The sequence below is a fragment of the Capra hircus genome (assembly GCF_001704415.2).
Source record: "Capra hircus breed San Clemente chromosome X unlocalized genomic scaffold, ASM170441v1, whole genome shotgun sequence".
Taxonomy (NCBI): Eukaryota; Metazoa; Chordata; class Mammalia; order Artiodactyla; family Bovidae; genus Capra; species Capra hircus.
Window position 1 is genome coordinate 40,336,936 of NW_017189517.1, and position 22,169 is coordinate 40,359,104.

The 22,169-nt window shown below is 40.1% G+C and overlaps 1 protein-coding gene across 1 annotated transcript in view; it reads right to left on the reverse strand.

Annotated features, from left to right (window-relative positions):
* Positions 1-2,370: 2,370 nt before the first annotated feature.
* Positions 2,371-22,169, reverse strand: part of TRMT2B (tRNA methyltransferase 2 homolog B) — a 39,607-nt gene continuing 19,808 nt past the window's right edge. The window contains 8 exon segments of the mRNA XM_013976140.2: positions 2,371-2,589; positions 13,482-13,581; positions 13,813-13,941; positions 15,267-15,346; positions 15,348-15,357; positions 15,521-15,735; positions 15,999-16,114; positions 17,728-17,853. Coding sequence (XP_013831594.2) covers positions 2,463-2,589; positions 13,482-13,581; positions 13,813-13,941; positions 15,267-15,346; positions 15,348-15,357; positions 15,521-15,735; positions 15,999-16,114; positions 17,728-17,853 — 903 coding nt within the window. The 3' untranslated portion in view covers positions 2,371-2,462.

Below are 22,169 nucleotides of genomic sequence, written 5' to 3' on the forward strand. Positions count from 1 at the left end.
GAACTAGAACAAAAAATTTCACAGTTCATATGGAAACTCCAAAGACCCCGAATAGCCAAAGCAGTCTTGAGAAAGAAGAATGGAGCTGGACTTCAGGTTATACCACAAGGCTACAGTCATTAAGACAGTATGGTACTGGCACAAAAACAGAAATACAGACCAAAGGAACAAGATAGAAAGCCCAGAGATAAACTCATACACCTATGAGTACATGATTTTTGACAAAGGAGGTAAGAATATACAATGTGGCAAAGACAGCCTCTTCAATAAGTGGTGCTGGGAAAGCTGGACAGCTACATGTAAAAGAATGAAATTAGATCACTCCCTAACACCATACACAAAGAAAAACTCAAAATGGATTAAAGACCTAAATGTAAGACCAGAAACTATTAAACTCTTAGAGGAGAACATAGGCAGAACACTCGATGACAGAAATCAAAGCAAAATCTTCTATGACCTGCCTCCTAGAGTAATGAGAATAAAAACAAAAATAAACAAATGGGACCTAATTAAACTTAAAAGCTTTTGCAGAGCAAAGGAAACTACAAACAAGGTGAAAACATAACCCTTAGAATGGGAGAAAATAATAGCAAATGAAACAACTGACAAAGGATTAGTTTCCAAAATATACAAGCAGCTCATACAACTCAATGCCAGAAAAGCAAACAACCCAATCAAAAAGTGGGAAAGGGACATGAAAAGACATTTCTTCTAAGAAGACCTACAGATGGCTAACAAGCACATGAAAAGATGCTCAACATCACTCAGTATCAGAGAAATGCAAATCAAAACCACAATGAGATACCACCTCACATCAGTCAGAATGGCCACCACCAAAAAGTCTACAAACAATAAATGCTAGAGAGGGTGTGTGGAAAAGGGAACACTCTTGTATTTCTGGTGGGAATGTAAATTGATACAGCCACTATGGAAGACAGTATGGAGATTCCTTAAAAAGCTAGAAATAAAACCACCATATGACCAGCAATCCCACTCTGAGGCATATACCCTGAGGAAACCAAAATTGAAAAAGACACATGTATCCCAGTGTTCACTACAGCACTATCTCCAATAGCTAGAACATGGAAGCAACCTAGCAGATGAATGGATAAAGAAGCAGTGGTACATATATACAATGGAATACTACTCAGCCATAAGAAGGAACGCATTTGAACCAGCTCCAATGAGGTGGATGAACCTAGAGCCTATTATACAGAGTGAAGTAAGTCAGAAAGAGAAATATAAATACTGTATACTGACACATATATATGGAATCTAAAGCAATAGCACTGATGAATTTATTCTTAGGGCAGCAATGGAGAAACAGACATAGAGAACAGATCTAAGGACATGGTGGGAGGAGAGGAGGAAGAAGGGGAGATGTATGGAGAAAGTAACATAGAAATTTACAATACCATATGTAAAATAGATAGCCAATGGGAGTTTGCTGTATGACTCGGGGAACTCAAACAGGGGCTCTAACAGGCTGAAGGGTAGGATAGGGAGGGAGATGGGAGGGAGGTCTTGGAGGGAGGGAACATGGGTATACCTATGGCTGATTCTTGTTGATGTATGACAGAAAACCACAAAATTCTGTAAAGCAATTACACTTCAATTAAAAACTTTTTAAAAATTGTTGGGCACATATCCAAGAACAACTCCAGAGTAGAAGAAATCATGACTAGAGAATGTCAGTTTCAATATACAGTTTGTTATAGTATATACTGGATCATTAGGGGATTCTGGAACTTTCTGCCTCCAAACTACACAGCACAATTATACGTATTCAGTTTCTTCTCTGAAGCTCTCCTTTCCCATAGGGTCTCTACTACAATCACTTCTCCTTCCATAGGTGAGAGGTAACTGGGGGTATTGCTCTTAAGGGTAACCACACTTTTAAAGGCTGTTCTAGCCTAAAAAACCCAAAGGAATGAAGCTCTACTGAGATCACACAGCCACTCTGGGATCAATTCATAGCTTACTCTGCTTTTTTAAAAAGCTAGACTTGTTTCTAATTCTAATCCACAGCTACCTCATGAATGCAGAACACATGTAGTAAAATCTCTGGGTAAATAGAGATACCTGAGTCAATGTGAAATTATGACCACATACAGAGAAAAGCTCAATTATCACCCCACCACAGGCAGAACCAGACGGAGGAGACAGGCTATAAACTGGGATCAAGGGAGCCATGACAGGCTGACAGCAAAAGGAAGGAATAGTCCAGATCCACATCCAAAGAATGGTCACAACCAGGCAAATATGCATGAGAGCCAGTTAACCTGAAAGCTAAGGTTATAAATCTGCCTCGGGAAGGAGGCCCACTTATTCTTCCTGCTCAAGATCCAAAGATTGGTTTCCTCAGTAATGTTTTCAGGGTCTGTGGTGTCACAATATGCCAAACCTGGAAGTTACTGACACTTCAGCCTTAACAAAGAGCCGACAGGCTTGTAAGAGGCTGCTTATCGAGTGAATAGAAGCACCAGTTCGCAGTGAGGGCTGCGGGAGAACAGATCCATGGGCACAGCTTGTCTCGGGATGAAAGGCTTGCCGAGGAACTTCTTAGTGGAGTTTGGGGGACAGCACAACCTGTAGAAACCAATCCTAGTACCAGTTTAATAAACCAAGGAGAAACTACAGGAATCCAGTTCCTTATAATTTAAGCCCTCGCTCTGTGTTCCCACAGCCCCATGTTTCTCTCTATAATAGCACTTATCATATTTAATGCAACTACCTGGGTTTGTTTTTTTGTAACCATCTTCCTCACGGGAGTATATAATCTTTTTAAGGGTAGAAATGAGGCCAAAACTGCTTATTATTCATCTCTGAGTTCTTGGTGTGTAACACAAAGTAGGGGTTCAATGGTAAATGGAGCATCACATATTTCTGTATAATCTGCAACCACTAGGTAATTAACATATATTACTGACTTACTCTATTGAAAATTTAGAACAAAAATTCACCTATAAGCTCACCAGTCAGTGAAGAATAACTGCTGCTAACTTTTTAGGATGTATCTTCCCAAGTACGTACATTTAAATTGGTGTCTTAAAGTGGAATCACACTGTACATATTATACATATTGCTTTACAACAATTTCTTCAAGTAATAATATATCATGAGCATCTTTCTACTATATTATATGTAGTTATCTCTTATTTATTGGCTATATGGTACTTCATTAAATAAATGTAATGTAGCTTATTTATCTAATTCCTTACCACTGGAAATATAAGTTGTTTCTAACCTTTTGCTATTTCAAAAAGTCTCTTCATCAACACTCTGACAGTAAAATTTTTGCATACATTGTTAGTTATATAGTAGAACTGCTCAGTTGAAGAGTCTGTATGTTTTTAAGGCCCTAAGATATGTATGACTAAACAGTTGTTTAAAAATGTTATATTAGACTTCCCTGGTGGTCCAGTGGTTAAGAATCTGCCTGTCAATGCAGGAGACATGGATTCGATCCCTGGTCTAGGAAAATTTCACAGGCTCTGAAGCAACTAAGCCCACGTGCCACAACTACCGAGCCTACACAAGGCAACTACAGAAGCCTGCACCCTAGAGCCTTGTGCTCTGCAACAAGAGAAGCCATCACAATGAGAAGCCCACGCACCACAAATAGAGAGTAACCCCTACTTGCTGCAACTAGAGAAAGCCTACACAGCAATGAAGACTCAGCACAGCCAAAATCAATCAATCAACTAAAACTGTAAATGTTGTACTAATTTACACTCAAACCAACAAAGAAGAAGAGTTCTGGTTTCCCTGGCTAACACTCAGTAGTTTCAAGCACTGCCCTATTGAAATAAGGAACAAGACAAGATATGCACCATCATTCCTACATGGGAACATCTTCTATCCAATATAATGAGGGAAAAAAAAGTATTTGAAGGAAAGAGACAAAACTGTTTTTATGACCAGCTACCAAGAATATGCAAGAGAATCAACTGGAAAATGTATAAAGCAAAGCAAAGAATAGGTAGCTTGACCCAAAATCTCCAATAGTGATAGTGATAGTGATAGTCGCTCAGTCGTGTCCGGACTCTTTGAGACCCCGTGGATTGTAGCCTATCAGGCTCCTCCATCCATGGGATTTTCCAGGCAAGAATACTGGAGTGGGTTGCCATTTCCTTCTCCAGGAGATCTTCCCGACCCAGGGACTGAACCCGGGTCTCCCGCATTGTAGGCAGACGTTTTACCATCTGAGCCACCAATAATTACTTAGCAAATATCATGAAAATGGTCCCTTTCATAATAGCATGAAAAACTTTACAGTATCTTATATTAATCTTAAGAAAAAAGACCTATATTGGAAAAAAATCAAGAATCACATAAGCCTACAGTAATTTAAGAGACAGGTCACATATCTGAACAGAAAAAAATACTGTAAAAATTTCAATTCTCCTTAAATGAATTAATTACTTCAGTGTACTTCCAATCACAAGCCCCAAAATATTTTTGATAAGTTGATTCTAGAGCTCTATTAGAAAATACATGAAAATGTTAACAGTATATATCCTTTAACCCAGAAATTCCCTATTAGGAATTTATCTCAAATATATATATATCATCACATACACTTATTCATCACATATATACAGTCATTGCACAAATACACAAAGATATATGTACAAGGACATTCACTAACATTATGATAACAATAAAGTAGAAACAACCTTAAAATTAATTAGCAACAGACAAGTTAAATGACATATTTATGGAAGTTAAAACTATATAGCCTCTACTAAAAAATCAAGTAGACCTATAAGTACTGATATAGATTCTATATCATTGTAGAACAATCTCCAAAGTCTCTTGTTGAGTGGCAAGCATGGTGCAGAACAGTGGTTTTTAATTTTTTTTTAATTGAAATATAGCTAATTTATAATATTGTGTTAGTTTCAGGTGTACACCAAAGTGATTCAGTTATACATATATATTATATACAATATATATATTCCTTTTTAAATTCTTTTCCATTATTGGCTATTGCAAGATAATGAATATGGTTCCCTGTGCTATACAGTAGGTCCTTGCTGTTTACCTATTTTACATATGTGTATGCTGTGTGCTAAGTCACTTCAGTTTCATCTGACTCTCTGGGACCCCATGGACTGTAGCTTGCCAGGCCCCTCTGTCCGTGGGATTCTTCAGGCAAGAATACTGGAGGGTATTGCCATTCCCTCCTCCAGGGGATCTTCTCGACCCAGGGATTGAACCCACGTCTCTTTCATTTCCTGCATGGGTAAGAAAGTTCCTTACCACTAGTTTCACTTGAGAAGACCCATTTTATATATAGTAGTGTATATATGTTAATTCCAAATTCCTAATTTATCTCCCCACTAACCACTGCTAACCCTTTTGGTAACTATAATTTTGTTTTCTATGTTTGTGAGTCTATTTCTGTTTTGCAAATAAGTTTGTTTATATCACCTTTTTAGATTACGCATATAAGTGATTTCGTTGGATCATAGAAAAAGCAAGAGCTGCTGCTGCTGCTAAGTCACTTCAGTCGTGTCCGACTCTGTGTGACCCCATAGACGGCAGCCCACCAGGCTCCCCCGTCCCTGGGATTCTCCAGGCAAGAACACTGGAGTGGGGTGCCATTTCCTTCTCCAATGCATGAAAGTCAAAAGTGAAAGGGAAGTCGCTCAGTCGTGTCCGACTCTTCGCGACCCCATGGACAGCAGCCTACCAGGCTCCTCTGTCCATGGGATTTTCCAGGCAAGAGTACTGGAGTTGGGTGCCATCGCCTTCTCTGAAAAACCAAGAGAATTCCAGAAAAACATCTACTTCTGCTTCATCGATTTACGCCAAAGCTTTTGACTGTGTGAGTGTGAAAGTCACTCAGTCGTGTCCGACTCTTTGCAACCCCATAAACAAAACAGTCCATGGAATTCTCTAAGCCAGAATACTGGAGTGGGTAGCCTTTCCCTTCTCCAGCAGACCTTCCCAATCCAGGGATCAAACCCAGGTCTCCCATATTACAGGCAGATTCTATACCAGCTGAGCCATAAGGGAAGCCCCACAGTTTGACTGTGTAGATCACAACAAACTATGGAAAATTCTTCAACAGATGAGAATACCAGACCACCTGACCAGCCTCCTGAGAAACCTGTACGCAGGTCAAGAAGCAACAGTTAGAACTGGACATGGAACAATGAACTAGTTCCAAATTGGGAAAAGAGTATGTCAAGGCTGTGTATTGTCACTCTGCTTATTTAACTTATATGCAGAGTACATCATGCGAAATGCTGGGCTGGATGAAGCACAAGCTGGAATCAAGACTGCTGGGAGAAATATCAATAACCTCAGATATGCAGATGATACCACCCTTTTGGCAGAAAGTGAAGAACTAAAGAGCCTCTTGATGAAAGTGAAAGAGGAGAGTGAAAGAGTTGGCTTAAAACTCAACATTCAAAAAACTAAGATCATGGAATCTAGTCCCATCATTTCATGGCAAATAGATGGAAAAACAATGGAAACAGTGACAGATTTTTTTCTTGGGCTCCAAAATCACTGCAGATGGTGACTGCAGCCATGAAATTAAAAGACACTTGCTCCTTGGAAGAAAAGCCATGACCAACCTAGACAGCATATTGAAAAGCAGAGATATTACCTTGCCAAGAAAGGTCCGTCTAGTCAAAGCTACGGTTTTTCCAGTAGTCATGTATGGATGTGAGAGTTGGACTACAAAGAAAGCTGAGCACTGAAGAATTGATGCTTTTGAACTGTGGTGATAGAGAAGACTCGTGAGAGTCCCTTGGGCTGCAAAGAGATCAAGCCAGTCACTCCTAAAGGAAATCAGTCATGAATATTCATTGGAAGGACTGATGCTGAAGCTGAAATTCCAATACTTTGGGCACCTGATGTGAAGAACTGACTCATTGGGAAAGACCCTGATGCTGGGAAAGATTGAAGGCAGGAGGAGAAGGGGACAACAGAGGATGAGATGGCTGGATGGCATCACCAACTCAATGGATATGAGTTTGAGCAAGCTCCAGGAGTTGGTGATGGACAGGAAAGCCTAGCGTGCTACAGTCCATAGGGTTGCAAAGAGTTAGACACGACTGAGCAATTGAACTGACTGAAGTAAGGGATATCATATGATATTTGTCCTTCTCTGTATGACTTACTTCACTTAATATGATAATCTCTAGGTCCTTTAGAACAGTGTTTATAGTCTGTTTCTACTTGTTTCAAAAAGAGATAAAGAAGGATGTGTACACACACACATGCACACACACACACAGAATATCTCTGGTAGGCTACACAAGAAACTAATAAGAGTAGTGACATCTGAAGCACTAGGAGCTAGAAATAAAAAAGATTCATTAACTGCATGCACAAGCACTTTTTTTTATATTGTTTTAATTTTTCTACCACGTGCACATACCATCTTTTCAAAATAAAATTTTCTTGCCTTTTTGACACCAAGTTGCTCGTTTTACTCAGTCTGACCATTAGCAGAATCCTAGGCTTACTCTAAATCATTGCATTTTTAATCTATTGTTTTGCAAAATATTTTCATTTTATTCAAAAGTGAAACAACATGTAAAGATATATAATGAAGTTTCTCCCTACCTCTGACTCCCATCCCTGTAGTTTTCCTCCACAGTAGGTAACTACTATTATCAGTTTCTTTTTTTTCCCCCTCCAGCCATGTGGCATGACATTTGGAATCTTAGTCCTCTGACCAGGGATCAAATCTGTGCCTCTTGCTGTGGAAATGCAGACTCTTAACCACTAGAATGCAGGGAAGTCCTTTTCATTTTAATTTTTTTCAATTATCAGTTTGTTATAAAACTTACCAATCTCTCTATGCATATACAGCAAATATAAATCAATATTCTGTTCATCTTTTGCCCTTTTTTACAAAGATATTATGAATACCTTGCTATTTCCATGTAGTAACATACCTTATAACCAAAATCAGAAGCCACAAAAGAAAGCAACTGACAAACAACTAATCTCAAAAATATACAAGCAACTTATGCAGCTCAATTCCAGAAAAATAAATGACCCAATCAAACAATGGGCCAAAGAACTAAATAGACATTTCTCCAAAGAAGACATACGGATGGCTAACAAACACATGAAAAGATGCTCAACATCACTCATTATTAGAGAAATGCAAATCAAAACCACAATGAGGTACCACTTCACACCAGTCAGAATGGCTGCGATCCAAAAATCTGCAAGCAATAAATGCTGGAGAGGGTGTGGAGAAAAGGGAACCCTCCTACACTGTTGGTGGGAATGCAAACTAGTACAGCCACTATGGAGAACAGTGTGGAGATTCCTTAAAAAATTGCAAATAGAACTACCTTATGACCCAGCAATCCCATTGCTGGGCATACACACCGAGGAAACCAGAATTGAAAGAGACACATGTACCCCAATGTTCATCGCAGCACTGTTTATAATAGCCAGGACATGGAAACAACCTAGATGTCCATCAGCAGATGAATGGATAAGAAAGCTGTGGTACATATACACAATGGAGTATTACTCAGCCGTTAAAAAGAATTCATTTGAATCAGTTCTGATGAGATGGATGAAACTGGAGCCAATTATACAGAGTGAAGTAAGCCAGAAAGAAAAACACCAATACAGTATACTAACACATATATATGGAATTTAGGAAGATGGCAATGACGACCCTGTATGCAAGACAGGGAAAGAGACACAGATGTGTATAATGGACTTTTGGACTCAGAGGGAGAAGGAGAGGGTGGGATGATTTGGGAGAATGGCATTCTAACATGTATACTATCATGTAAGAATTGAATCGCCAGTCTATGTCTGACGCAGGATACAGCATGCTTGGGGCTGGTGCATGGGGATAACCCAGAGAGATGTTATGGGGAGGGAGGTGGGAGGGGGGTTCATGCTTGGGAACGCATGTAAGAATTAAAGATTTTAAAATTTAAAAAATAAAAAACTAAAAAAAAAAAAAAGAAAAGAAAAACCAGACTGGACATCATCATAATTAAATAATCTTGTGCTTCAAAGAAAGTAAACAGACAACCCACACAATAGTAGAGAATTTTTGCAAATCATGTATCTGATAAGGAACTTGTATCTATAATTTTAAAAGAATTATTAAAACTCAATAATAAAAAGATGATCCAACTGATAAATGGGCAAAACATCTAAATGAACAGGTCTCCAAAGAATATATACAAATGGCCAACAAACTTGAAAAAATGCTGAACACCATTAACCACAGGAAAATGCATGGTTAACATCATTAACCATGGGGAAATGCAATCAAAACCACAAGGAAATACCACTTCTCACCCACTGGGATGTATATAATAAAAAACACAGACAGTAGAATTGACAAGGATGTAGAGAAAGTGAGACATTCACATACTGCTGGTGGGAATATAAGATGGGCTAGCTGCTTTGGAAATAGCCTGGCAGTTCCACAAAAGGTTAAAATAGGTATCATATGACCCAGCAATTCCACTACTAGGTATCTTCCCAAGAGAAACGAAAACATACGTTCTCACAAAAATTTGCACATGAATATTCATAGCAATACTACTCATAATAGCCAAATAAGGAAACAACCTAAGTGCCCATCAACTCACGAGTGAATAAATAAAATGTGGTATAGCTATAGAATGGAATATTATGCAGCCATAAAAAGGAATGAAGTACTGCTACATGCTACAACACAGATGAGCCTTACAAATATCATGCTAAGAGAAAGAAGTCAGATACAAAGGACCACATTTGCAAAGAACTTCACTTGTATGAATTGTGCAGGATAGGCAAGTCCATAAAGACAAAGTAGATTAGTGGTTACCTAGGGCTAGGAAGTTAGGAAAAAATGGTATTCCATTATATGGGATGTAGCATATTTAATTTAACTTAGTTCCTCACTGATGGGGCTTTTTGGCTATTTCATCATTTGCTGTTACAATATTGCAATCAATCAATCAACGTATGTCAGTATATTTGTAGGACAAAGCCTCAGGAATGGAATTACTGTGTCAAAGGGTATATATACATTTATAATCTTAATCCATATTGCTAAATTTCCCTCCATAGAGATAGTACTAATTTACACTCTGACTGGTAAATTTTTAGGATTTGTGCTTCCCCACAGTATTGCCAACAGTATATTATCAAATTTATGAAATTGCCAATCTAAGATATAAAATGGTATCTCAGGGTAGTTTTAATTTGCATTTTCGCTGTAATGGAAGAGACTGAATTTCCTCTCATGGGTCGTAAACACATTTATGTTTTCTTTTTATATCGTGCATTCATTTTCCTTTTAGGCTATTGTGTTTTTTCTTATCTCTTTCCAGGAGTTCATTATAAATTAAGGAAAAAAGCCTTTGTGATAGAACTGCAAATTTTTTCCAGTTTGTATGTTTTCTCCTCTCTTTGCTTTTGATGCTTTTTATCAAGCAAGTTACTGATTTTTTAAAACTGTCTTATTGCAATATAATTCAGATACCATAAAGCACAATCATTTACTCAGTTCAGTGGTTTTTGGTATAGTCACAGGGTTATGCATCTATAACAACAATCAATTTTGAAATATTTTCATTAACTCCTTAGCAGTCACCCCCATTTCTCCTCAAACCCCCGATCCTCTGCCCTGTTGTTGTTCAGTCACTAAGCGTGTCTGACTCTTTGGAACCCCATGAACTGTAGCCCACCAGGCTCCTCTCTCCACAGGACTTCCCAGGCAAGAATACTGGAGTGGGCTGCCATTTCCTTCTCTAGGGGATCTTCCCAACCAAGGGATTGAACCCGAGTCTCCTGCATTAGCAGACAGATTCTTTACTGCTGAGCCACCAGGGAAGCCCCACTCTAAGGCCTGCTGCTGCTGCTGCTGCTAAGTCGCTTCAGTCGTGTCTGACTCTGTGCGACCCCTTAGACAGCAGCCCACCAGGCTCCCCCGTCCCTGGGATTCTTCAGGCAAGAACACTGGAGTGGGTTGCCATTTCCTTCTCCAATGCATGAAAGTGAAAAATCAAAGTGAAGTCACTCAGTCATGTCCAACTCCTAGCGACCCCATGGACTGCAGCATACCAGGATCCTGTGTCCATGGGATTTTCCAGGGAAGAGTACTGGAGCGGGGTGCCATTGCCTTCTCCGACTCTAAGGCCTAGGCAACAAATCTACTTTCTGTCTCTAGAGATCTGCCTAGTCTGGACATTTCCTATAAATGAAATCATATACCATGTGACCTTCTGTGCCTGGCTTCTGGATACCAGTCCCTTATGAGGTAAATGGTTTTTCAAATATTTTCTCCTATTTTGATATTCTGTGGGTTCTTTTCACTTTGTTGATGGTATCATTTGCAGCACAAAAAGTTTTTTTTTTTTACCTTTGATGATGTTCAATTACACACACACACACACACACACACACACACACACACACACACACACACACACATTCTTGTAGCTGTTCCTTAGGTCTTTGATGTTATTTCTAAGAAGGCTTCGCCTAACCCAAGGTCAAAGAGATGTACTCCCATGTTTCAGGCTCTTATATTTAGTTCTTTAAATCCATTTTGAAATCATTTTTGTGTATTGTGTAAGAAACGAAATTATGTTTTATGTAGCCACACTTAACCTTTTATTATATGTCTTCTGAATTTTCATAGTTAGGGTTTCTACATTTGAAGATTATTTTTTAAAATTTTCTGATTTCCTAGGGTATATTTATGATTTCTTCCTTTTACACTTAAATCTTCAACTCTTCCATAGTTTATCCTGGTCTGCAGCATGAGATATGGATCCAATCATTTTTCTTTTTGCCTGGGCTTCCCAGTTGTCAACCACCACCTAATCTATTAAGTAGTTCATTTGTTCCTCAGTGATTTGAGGTCCCATCTTCATAAACATATACATAAACATTTTTAAACTGTATAATGAAAATAAAGGACAACTGGAAGAGTATTCAAGAAAAGAGAAGGAAATAAGACTGTGAAAATATATGGGCTTCATGACTTTATTTTGGGTAGAAGAAGCTCTTTAACTACTTTCTTAATTTTTTCTTGTGGGTACTGGTATGTTAAAGTTTACTATAGCTTCTAGAATTCATATTAGCCATTTGCATTCTTCTTGAAAATCTTCCATTTCACCTAGGTTTTCAAAGTATTAGGACGGAGCTATACAAAGTATTTCTTTAAAACTTTAAAAATGTCTTCATACCTATAGTTATACTCTTTTTCTCATTTAAGACTATATTCTTGATTAGGTTTACCTATCTATTTCATTTTCTTCTTCCAGTAATACCTTCTGGCTTATTTGATGAAGTCTATAGGTTTTTTTGTTTTGCAGTTCTTTCTTTCTGGAATTTTAAAATGTTAGTGATTTCTTCCTTCAGTTCTTCTTAGAGTCACTGTTCTTTTCTAGCTCACTAACCTGAAAGCTCAATTTATTTCCTTTTAATTCATACTTTCATCTAGGTATATCATCTTTAATTTATCTATCTGTCTGCCTATCTATTTATGCCACACCATACAGCTTGTGGGATCTTAGTTCTCCAACCAGGGACTGAAGCCGGGCCCTTGACAGTGAGAGCACAGAGTCCTAATCACTGGACTGCAAAGGAATTCCCTCATTTGTACTTTATGCCTACCTATATCGTTTGAATATTACAAAGAAGTTATGTTACTTATGTAAAAAGAGAGAAAGAGATTACAAGAAAAGAACATTTCAAAGATCAAAATAATTGACCAGGGTCAGAACTGGGAATAAGGCAGGAGGCATTCACTGTGGGTGCAAAATGCAAAACGGTGCCCCAGACTCAGTACTCAAGACAAATGATATCTTCAAATTGTAAAGTTATGACCTGCAGACTGGCTGCCTGCTATTATAAATAAAGTTTTATTGGAAGTAGGGCCAGGACTAGAGTAAGATGAATAAGGCATGGTTTAGCAAGTACAGGAATGAATTTCACTTAGTAAAAAACTTCGTATTTTGTTCACAGCTATTTTGGACTAATTTTAATTTTTTAAAAAATATTGCATTAAAAATGTTCTTGAGGATTTCCCTGGTGGTCCAGTGGTTAAGAATCTGTCTGCCAATGACGGGAACAACAGTTCGATCCCTTGTCCAGGAAGATTCCACATGCCTCAAGGCACTTGGGCCTGTGCGCCACAATTGCTGAGCCCTCATACCTAGAGCCCCATGCTCTGTCTTAAGAGAAGGCCCCTGCATAGCAACAAAGACCCAGTGCAGCCAAAAATAAATAAATACATAAATAATTTTTTAATGTATCTTGATTACTAAGATTTGGAGTATCCTCTTAAATTTTATACTCAATGTGGGTTGCTTTACTTGCCTCATCCAAGATCTGGCCCCATAACTAATGCCTGATGATAGAATAATGACTTTTAAATTTCTTTTCACTTCTCTATGCTTTCCAAATTCTGCACAATAAACATAACAATAAGGATCATCAGGAAAAGATAATCTGAAAATGAAGTCAAGACTCACTCAATGATGTTCCTTGTGATTTCACCATGGGGCTTGCAGGAAGCAAAAACTAGAGTGTGGATGGCCCCACAGTTGCAATTGGCTTGAACTACCTGGTAGTCTGAAGGAGGAAACAGGTTGCTATTAATATAATTAAACTATCATGGTCCAGGTTATCACAAACTCCCAACTGGTGAGCACACAGGACCAGTTAGGAATAAAGAGGAGAAGCAGGTTCAGAGCCAGCCTACTAAGAGCAGCCTTACCAAGGTGTAGATGTGAGGAACCAAAGCTGGTGGACATCATGGAAACGCCTAACTTGCTCTGTAGCAGGAAAGCTAGTCATCCTTACACAGTCCCGCCCAGGCTGGGTTCACCACAGCAACAATCAACTGCCCATCTTCCTTTGACTTTAGTAGCTGTGGCAAAATCGTCTCTGCTTGACCAGGGTGGAATTCACAGTTGGTGATGTCTGCAAAAGAGAGGCCCACATGCCATAACCAGGGCTTGGTAACAACCTAGAGGGGTGGGACAGGGAGGGAGGTGAGAGGGATGTTCAAGTGGGTGGCGACATGGGCAAACCTGTGGCTGATTCATGCTGATGTTTGGTAGAAACCAACACAATACTGTAAGGCAATTATCCTTCAGATAAAAATAAATAAACGAAAAAAAAAAAAAAGAGAACAAGCCCAGCAGTTGGGGGTGGGGAGCTTCAGCTTTATGGAAACATGCAGAAGCCAAGGATCTTCCCATTGGATCTAGCATATTTCTGCCTAACAATGAAAGAAATGCTTTGGACCTGCTTCATTTTTTCCAATGCACTTCCCTTGCAGTATCTCAGTGAGACTTTCACCTTGAGAGACTAGATGTATTATTTTATAGCTCAGCAACTCACACAGTACTTAAGGACCTATACCAAGAAGAGAACCTTGACTATAACTCAAGTGCTCTTTCTGCTATATTGGAGGCTTTCACACAGAGCCTCAGGAACTGTCTGGAGGTGAGGTAGAGGGGGAGAGAAAATCTTTTTTCTATGTTGCATTTGGCAGAAGATTTTGTTCAAAGAAAAGATCTTATTCCTAAAAATAATTTGAAACTGACTGTATTATGTTATGATGCCTCGTAAGTCTAATGTCAAGAAGGCTTTTTTATATTAAAGCTTTGCCAAGTTCCCTTTCTATCAACTAGGCTTATTCCTTTCTTTAGGCTTTTTCTGGATAGAAAAAAAGAATGATTCAGGAGGGATAAATTAGGAATTTGGGATAAATTCAGGAGGGATAAATTAACAGATACATACTACTATATATATAAACTAGGTAACCAACAAGGACCTATTGTTTAGGACAGGGAACTACACTCAATATTTCATAATAACTTATAAGGGAAAGTAATCTGAAAAAGAATATATATATATATATGAATCATTTTGCTGTACACCTGAAACTAACACAACACTATAAATCAACTATTACAGAAGGAAATGGCAACCCACTCCAGTATTCTTGCCTGGAGAATTCCATGGACAGAGGAGCCTGGTGGGCTGCAGCACATGGGGTCACAAAGAGTCGGACTCAACTGAGCGACTTTCACTCACATCACATAAATCAACTATACTTCAATTAAAAAAAAAGGGGGGGGATTAGTTATTGGGACCTCTTTTGGAAAACCATCAGGATCCAACTCTGACCATTCCAGAATACTTTCCCTTCCTCCCCACAGTCGTGGATACAGCGCATGCTCTTTCCCATGGCAGAGGAACAACAACAACTCTTAAATTTCTCCCCAGAAGGTAAGCAGAAGGTAAGGCTGCTGTCCACCTGGCATCCTCTGCTGCCTGCTCCACCAACTCAATCCCAAGGACCTAGGAGGCATACTGGGCTAGAGAGGCCGATCACACCTGAAGAAGTAGGAGAGAATAAGAGGAGGGTATTTTAGGGTATGAGACCAGTGAGCTTATGCCTACACCACTACTACAACCTCCCAGTCTGCAAGGGCCCTGGGTGCAGGGTGGATGGTGTTAGGGAGATAAGCTGCATGCAGATTCTGCCCTGGGCTGCCACCAGTTCCACAGCAGACGTCGAGGAGGATGGTGTTAGAGTTCACTCCCCTCAGCTCGCCCACAGTCCGATACAGCATCTCTGCACCAGCAGTGTTGACCTGGAAAAAGGCATCCAGAGACATGCGGATCTTCAAGCCTAGGAGATCTTCAAAGATGTGGGGATCCCCAAAGAGGAACTAGTAGGGAGACTGCTGATGGCTGCAATGGGTCGTTGTGCTACAAAAGAATAAAAGAAGACAGCCCTTTGGAATGGCAGGCCAACCTATCTCTGTGGTTGGCTGGAGAAGGAGCCCCCAGCATCTCAGCTAGGAGACAAAGCCTCCATGGCATGGCCCGGAGAGCTCTGCTGGTGTTCCCCTCTCAGGGGATGGAGGTGCGTGCAGGCACTCAGCCATCAGCAGCTCTGCCTCACTAATCCACAACCCAGGATATAGCAAGCCATCAGCCTCCAGCTTGCTGTGGGGCTATCCCAGGTTTACCTTTCCTGGAAGTAAAGTGATGTTAAGTCACAGACTGCCCCTGCCCCTTTGGTGAAAAACTCCTTTACAGCTTCCTTCTGAACAGAGAGCTCCTCCTGAACAGAGAGCTCCTCATGCCCACAGCACAAAATCAGGAGTCAAGAAAAACTCATCTCTGATAATTTTCTCTCCAAGCTCTATGGTAATCAGCCATGCAGCAGTCAGACAAGAAGGTACATTTCTCAAATCCTATTATAAATAACATTTAACATAAAGCAATGTTCTGTAGAACCAAAAAAAATGTTATTTTCCCATTTCAGCAGAAGCATTGCTTTGCTTATTGGGTTTTGACAAATCCTAAAGTGCCATAGACATGGCACTTTCTCTGGTTTGAACATCTTTAATAATTCTCTAAAGAAACTGTGATGCTTATTCTTGTTGTAACCAAGGAGCTAAACTAAGCTTTTGTTCCATCTCAAGTAAACAATGACCTTTCAATTCGCTTCATACTTCTCTGTTTCAAATATCCCACCCACCCATCCAAATGCCATCTCAGAAGACATGCATCCTAGGAGAAAGGAAAGAAAGGGAATGGAAGAGAATGACCATAGTAACTAAATCCTTTCTTCGAGTCCCAAATGTTTTAAAATTCTTGTTATCACTACAGAGAGCCCTATCCATTAGCTTGACACCAGGACTTAACGATAATAAGCAGTGTTTGAGCTATAGAGCTAAAAGGCCAGGAATCAGTGGTGTAGGTTCAAGCCTTAGCCTTGCTATTCTGCTGTTGTTAGTCTCTTAAGTCGTGTCCAACTCTGCAACCCCATGGACCACAGTATGCCAGCCTTCCCTGTTCTTCACCATCTCCCAGAGCTTGCTCTAACTCATGTCCATCAATTTGATGATCCTATCCAACCATCTCATCCTCTGTCACCCCCTTCTCCTCCTGCCCTCAATCTTTCCCAGTATCGGGGTCTTTTCCAATGAGTTGGCTCTTGGCATTTACTGGCCCTTTAACCTCAGGTACCTCTATGCCACCCTCTCCTTCTCTAGCCTACTTCACAAATTACTTGAGATGATCACATAAGAATGTTTTCATGTTGGAATGTTTGAACGTTCTAAGTGTATTACAAATGTAAAAGTATCATGTGGATTATGAAATCCTGACCATATTTTAAAAAAAAAAGTGAAAGTATTAGTCTCTCAGTCACGTCTGACTCTTTGCGACCCCTTGGACTATAGCCCTCCAGGCTCCTCTATCCATGGAATTCTCCAGGCAAGAATATTGGAGTGTGTTGCCATTTCCTTCTCCAGGGGATCTTCTAGACTTAGGGATCAAATCCAAGCCTCCTGCATTGCAGGTGGATTCTTTACCATCTGAGCCACTGGAGAAGCTCTATATTCTAGTCTCTATTAAATTGGCTTTTTGAATTTGGTAGAGCACCTAATAACTTCCGTGGGCAAAGTTCTTGTGAAAAACCTTAGGAGTCCTTCCATGATAACTAACTTGGTAAGGGAGCCTGTCCCTTTGGTTTGATTATGTCAGCAGCATAGTAAAGAGAATCCTGGCCACCTCCTCCTCATCATCATCCCTAACCCTTCTAATGCATACAAACATTCCATGGATGCTTTGTATCTGCTATTTACCCTGAAACCTCTCAACACCAACTACAGCATAATGATAGTAAGGATTATTATAGAAGCTGCCCCTTGTCATTCCTTGAGTCTCTGCATTAATTCCTGGGGATAAAAAAATGATGATGGCCATTGTGTGCCCTTGGCTATTGGTGCAGACTGTGAGCTCACGCCAGTACCCACCTTCATGAAACAGAAGGCAGGGCCCCAATGGGGACTGTTAAAGGAATACTTCATAGTACTGGAAGAAAACAGTATTATAACACAGGCAAAACTAACAAAGTTTGACAGCTGATTACTCATGCTGAGTGACTGCTATGGGCTAAAATACATCCCTCCCCTTTAATTCAAATGTTGAACCCTCAGTACCTCAGAATGTGACTAGATTTGAAGATGAGGTCTTTAAAGAGATTAAAATGAGGCCATTAGGGTGTCTGAACCCCGGTGGTTTCAGTCAGCAAGGCTGCCACCCGAGTGGGCCCACTACACCAGTGAGCCTGGAAGACAGTATTAACCCAAAGAGGATTATTCTCGAGCCTTAAAATGGAATTTCCTGCTAGGCTTCAAACTTGCTTGGGACCTGTGACCCCTTTCTTGTTTCCAATTTGTTCCTTTTGGAATGGGAATGACTATCCTCTGCTTCCCATGGGAAGCAGTTAACTTGTTCCATTTCACAGGTTCACAGCTATAGAGAAATTCTGTCTTAGGATGAATTATGTGTGTGTGCGCTCACTTAGTCATGTCCAACTCTTTGCGACCACATGGACTGCAGCCTGCCAGGCTCCTCTGTCCATGAAATTTTCCAGGCAAGAAAACTGGACAGGGTTGCTATTTCTTACTCCAGGGCATCTTCCCAACCCAGGGATCAAATCCCCATCTCCTGCATTGCAGGCAGATTCTTTACCAGTATGCCAGTTGGGAAGCCCAATGTAAGTGAGGGCTTCCTGGGCTGCACATGCATGCTCAGTTGCTCAGTTGTATCCGACTCTTTGTGACCTCATGGACTATAGCCTGCCAGGCTCCTCTGTCCAGCCACCTGGGAAGCCCAGGATGACTTATACTTTGATTGGTATCTCTCATCCATATTTCATTTAGATAAGATTTAGAACTTAAGAATTGATGCTGGAATGGGTTAAGAATTTGGGGCTGCTGGGATGGGCATGATTGTATTTGCATATGAGAAGAACATGAATTTTGAGGGTCCAGAGGATACAGTATTATGAGCTAAACTGTGTCTCCCTTGGATTCATACATTGAAGTCCTAACCCTGAATACATCAGAATGTGACTATGTTTGGAAATAGGGCCTTTAAAGACGTGATTAGGTTAAAATGAGGCAATTAGGGTAGGCCCTAATCTAATCTGACTGTTATCTCCATACAAAAAGGAAATTTGGATACACAGAGACATTGGGGATGCACATGTGCACAGAGGAAAGGCCACATGAGAACACAGCAGAAAGGCAGCCATCTGAAAGCCAAGGAAAGAGGCCTCCAAAGAAACCAAACCTGCTGACACATTGATCTGGGCACTTCCAGCCTCCAGAACTATGAGAAAACAAGTTTATGTTGTTTAAGCCACCTGGTCTGTGCAGTATTTTGTTATGGCGCCCCTAGCAAACTAATGCAGTGATATAAGAAATACGATTCCTGCCTATGACCTCACAGAGGGATCCTACCCATTGTAGCTCAAATAGTATGCTCCATGAAGACACAGAATTATACCCTGAGTCTAGCATACAACAGGTGCTCAATAATTATTATTGAGAGAAGGTATGAAAGTACAGGAAAGGTATTTGTATGCAGAATCTCAGTTTATTGCATGCATAATATGGCATACAGTAATCTTCCATTTCTGTGAATTCCTCCTGGCAGCAATTCCTAATATACTACTAAGCTGCTATAATTCCATTTTTATTATAACCTCCTAATGTAAGCCCATTGTTTCTGTATTTCTTCATGTAACCAGGTACCAACTATACCATAGCTTAGTCAGATCCTTCATTTTGTCCTGGTAAACACAGGTCAAAAGCAATCCTGATTGAGTTGTTGAGATATCAAAAATCCTTAAAGCCAACCTTTAAACAAAAGCCAGTTGCTACAACAACAGGACACATTATCTGATTTACTAGGTCCTCTTGTTTTCATAAAACATGTGTTTGGGGTCCACTCTATTTTCAAACAAACCCAAAATTGTGCATGGAAAGGAGAGTTACACCAGAAACCAGTACTGCCTGAAAGGGTAAAAATCAATTAAGGGTGCACTTAATTACTTTTGCTATAATTTCATATAAATGCAACATAAGATGCTTAACTATAATGAACATATTTTCCCAAATTTTGAAGTTGGTGATTTAAAGAAAGACTGGTTCAGGGACTTCCCTGGTAGCCTCATGGTTAAGAATTCACCTTCCAATTAAGGGGACATGGGTTCAATCCCTGGTTGGGGAACCAGTGTCCCACATGCCACACAGCAACTAAACCCAAGTGCCACACTACTGAGCCTGCATGATGCAATGAAGAGCCCACGAATTGCAACTAAGATCCAATGCAGACAAAAAATAAATATTTTTTTTAAATTGCTAAAAAAAAAAAAAAAAAAGACTGGTTCAACTGCTGTTTACTTGCTGGTTTTCTGGAGGCAAAATTCAAATGTCGTTGAGGTCCTAGAAGGATGGGAACTGAAAAGCTGAATCTGACCTGGAAGATAATGGGTAAGTGAATATGAAATACAGCTTCTCCACTGTATGAGCCAAGGCCTTGGTTTGTTTATTTACAAAATAGAGGCTGAAACTCTTATTCTTACATGGGAATGCCAAGTTTCATATTACAATATACAGTTGACCCTTGAACAACATGGGTTTGAACTATGTGAGTCCACTTACATGTGGATTTTTTTTCAATTAAGAAGTACTACACTATCTGTGGTCATTTTAATCTGGGGTTAGTTGAACTCGAGATCTGGAACCACAGATATGGGAAAACCAAGGATATGGAGGGCTGACTATAAAGTTATAGGTGGATTTTCAACTGCAGAATGTCAGTGCCCAATCCCTGTGTTGTTCAAGGGTCAACTGCATAAATGCATCAAATCAACACACTGTACACCCTAAACTTATGCAATGCTGCATGTCAATTATACCTCAATAAAATATTTTTTTAAGAGTAAAAGGGCCTTTTGGTTAAAATAACAGACTATTCCTCTTAAAAATCCCACTAAAATGAAACAGGAATAAAAAACATAAACTACTTTAAACTCATTGCTCCACCAATTCTCCCTTCTTTCTCTCCTGCATCATTTTCACCCCTCACTATGGGATCATTCCCATCAATATACAAGCATGCCTTTCTTACTCTCCTATCTTTAAAAAGAAAAGTAACCTTCTTGACCCCACTTTCCCCACCAGCCACTGTTCCATCTCTCTGTTCCTCCTTGAATCAAAACTCTCAAAAGAACTGTCTATACTCACTGCCTCCCATTCCTCACTTCCTGTTCACCCACTTGAATCAGGTCCCCACTGCTCCACCAAAACAGCTTCTGCTGCAGTCACTAATGGTCCCTATGGTTAATTCGCAGTCCTCATCTTGACCCACCAACTTCCAATAGCTCAGAATAAAAGCCAAAGTCCCCACAACGACCTCTAAGGTACTACATGTTCTGGCCCATATCATCTTACCTCATCTGCTGTTCCTTTTCTGGGTGTACTTTCAGTTCCCCCAGAAAGCATGCCACACTCCTACCTTAGGGCTTTTGCCATGGCTGTTCTCTTTGCCTAGAATGGTCTTCCCTCACCTCCACATGGCGGATACCCTCACTTCCTTTAAGTCTTAATTCCAAAGCTTCCCAACCTTGGCGTTATTGCCAATTCCTTGCATTGCAGGATGTTTAACAGCATCCTTGGCCTCTACTAACTAAACAGATACCAGCAGCACTGCCCAACCACCCCCCAGTGGGGACAGCCAAAAATTTCTCTAACACTGCTAAATGTTTCCTATGAAAAAATAAAAGATGGTAAAGAATCTGCCTGCAACTTGGAAGACCTGGATTTGATCCCTCGGTCAGGAAGGTCCCCTGGAGAAGGAAAGGGCTACTCATTTTAGGCAACTAACATACCTAGTTGAAAACTGATTTAGTCAAGTATCACTATCAGTATATATGCCAAGTATTCAGGCTTCTCAATGAAGCCTGCCTTGATCCCATTTAAAACTACAACCCACATTTCCTCCAAACCTATGAATTCTCATCCTCCTTATCCTGCTGTAGGCTTCCCATGGCATTTATCTTAGTCTGTCTGGACTGCTAAAACAAAATCACCATAAACTAAGTGACTTATAAAGAACAAAAATTTCTCAGCTCTGGAGACTGGGAAATCCAAACTGAAGATACTGGCAGATTCAGTGTCTGCTGACAGTTTCCTCACTGATGGCTGTCTTTTCACTGTAACCTCACATGGCAGACGGGACAACCTAGTCTTTGGGGCTTCTTTTATAAGGGCACAATTTCTTTCATGAGAACTCCATTTTCATGATCTAAGTAACCCCCAAAGCCTCCACCCTCC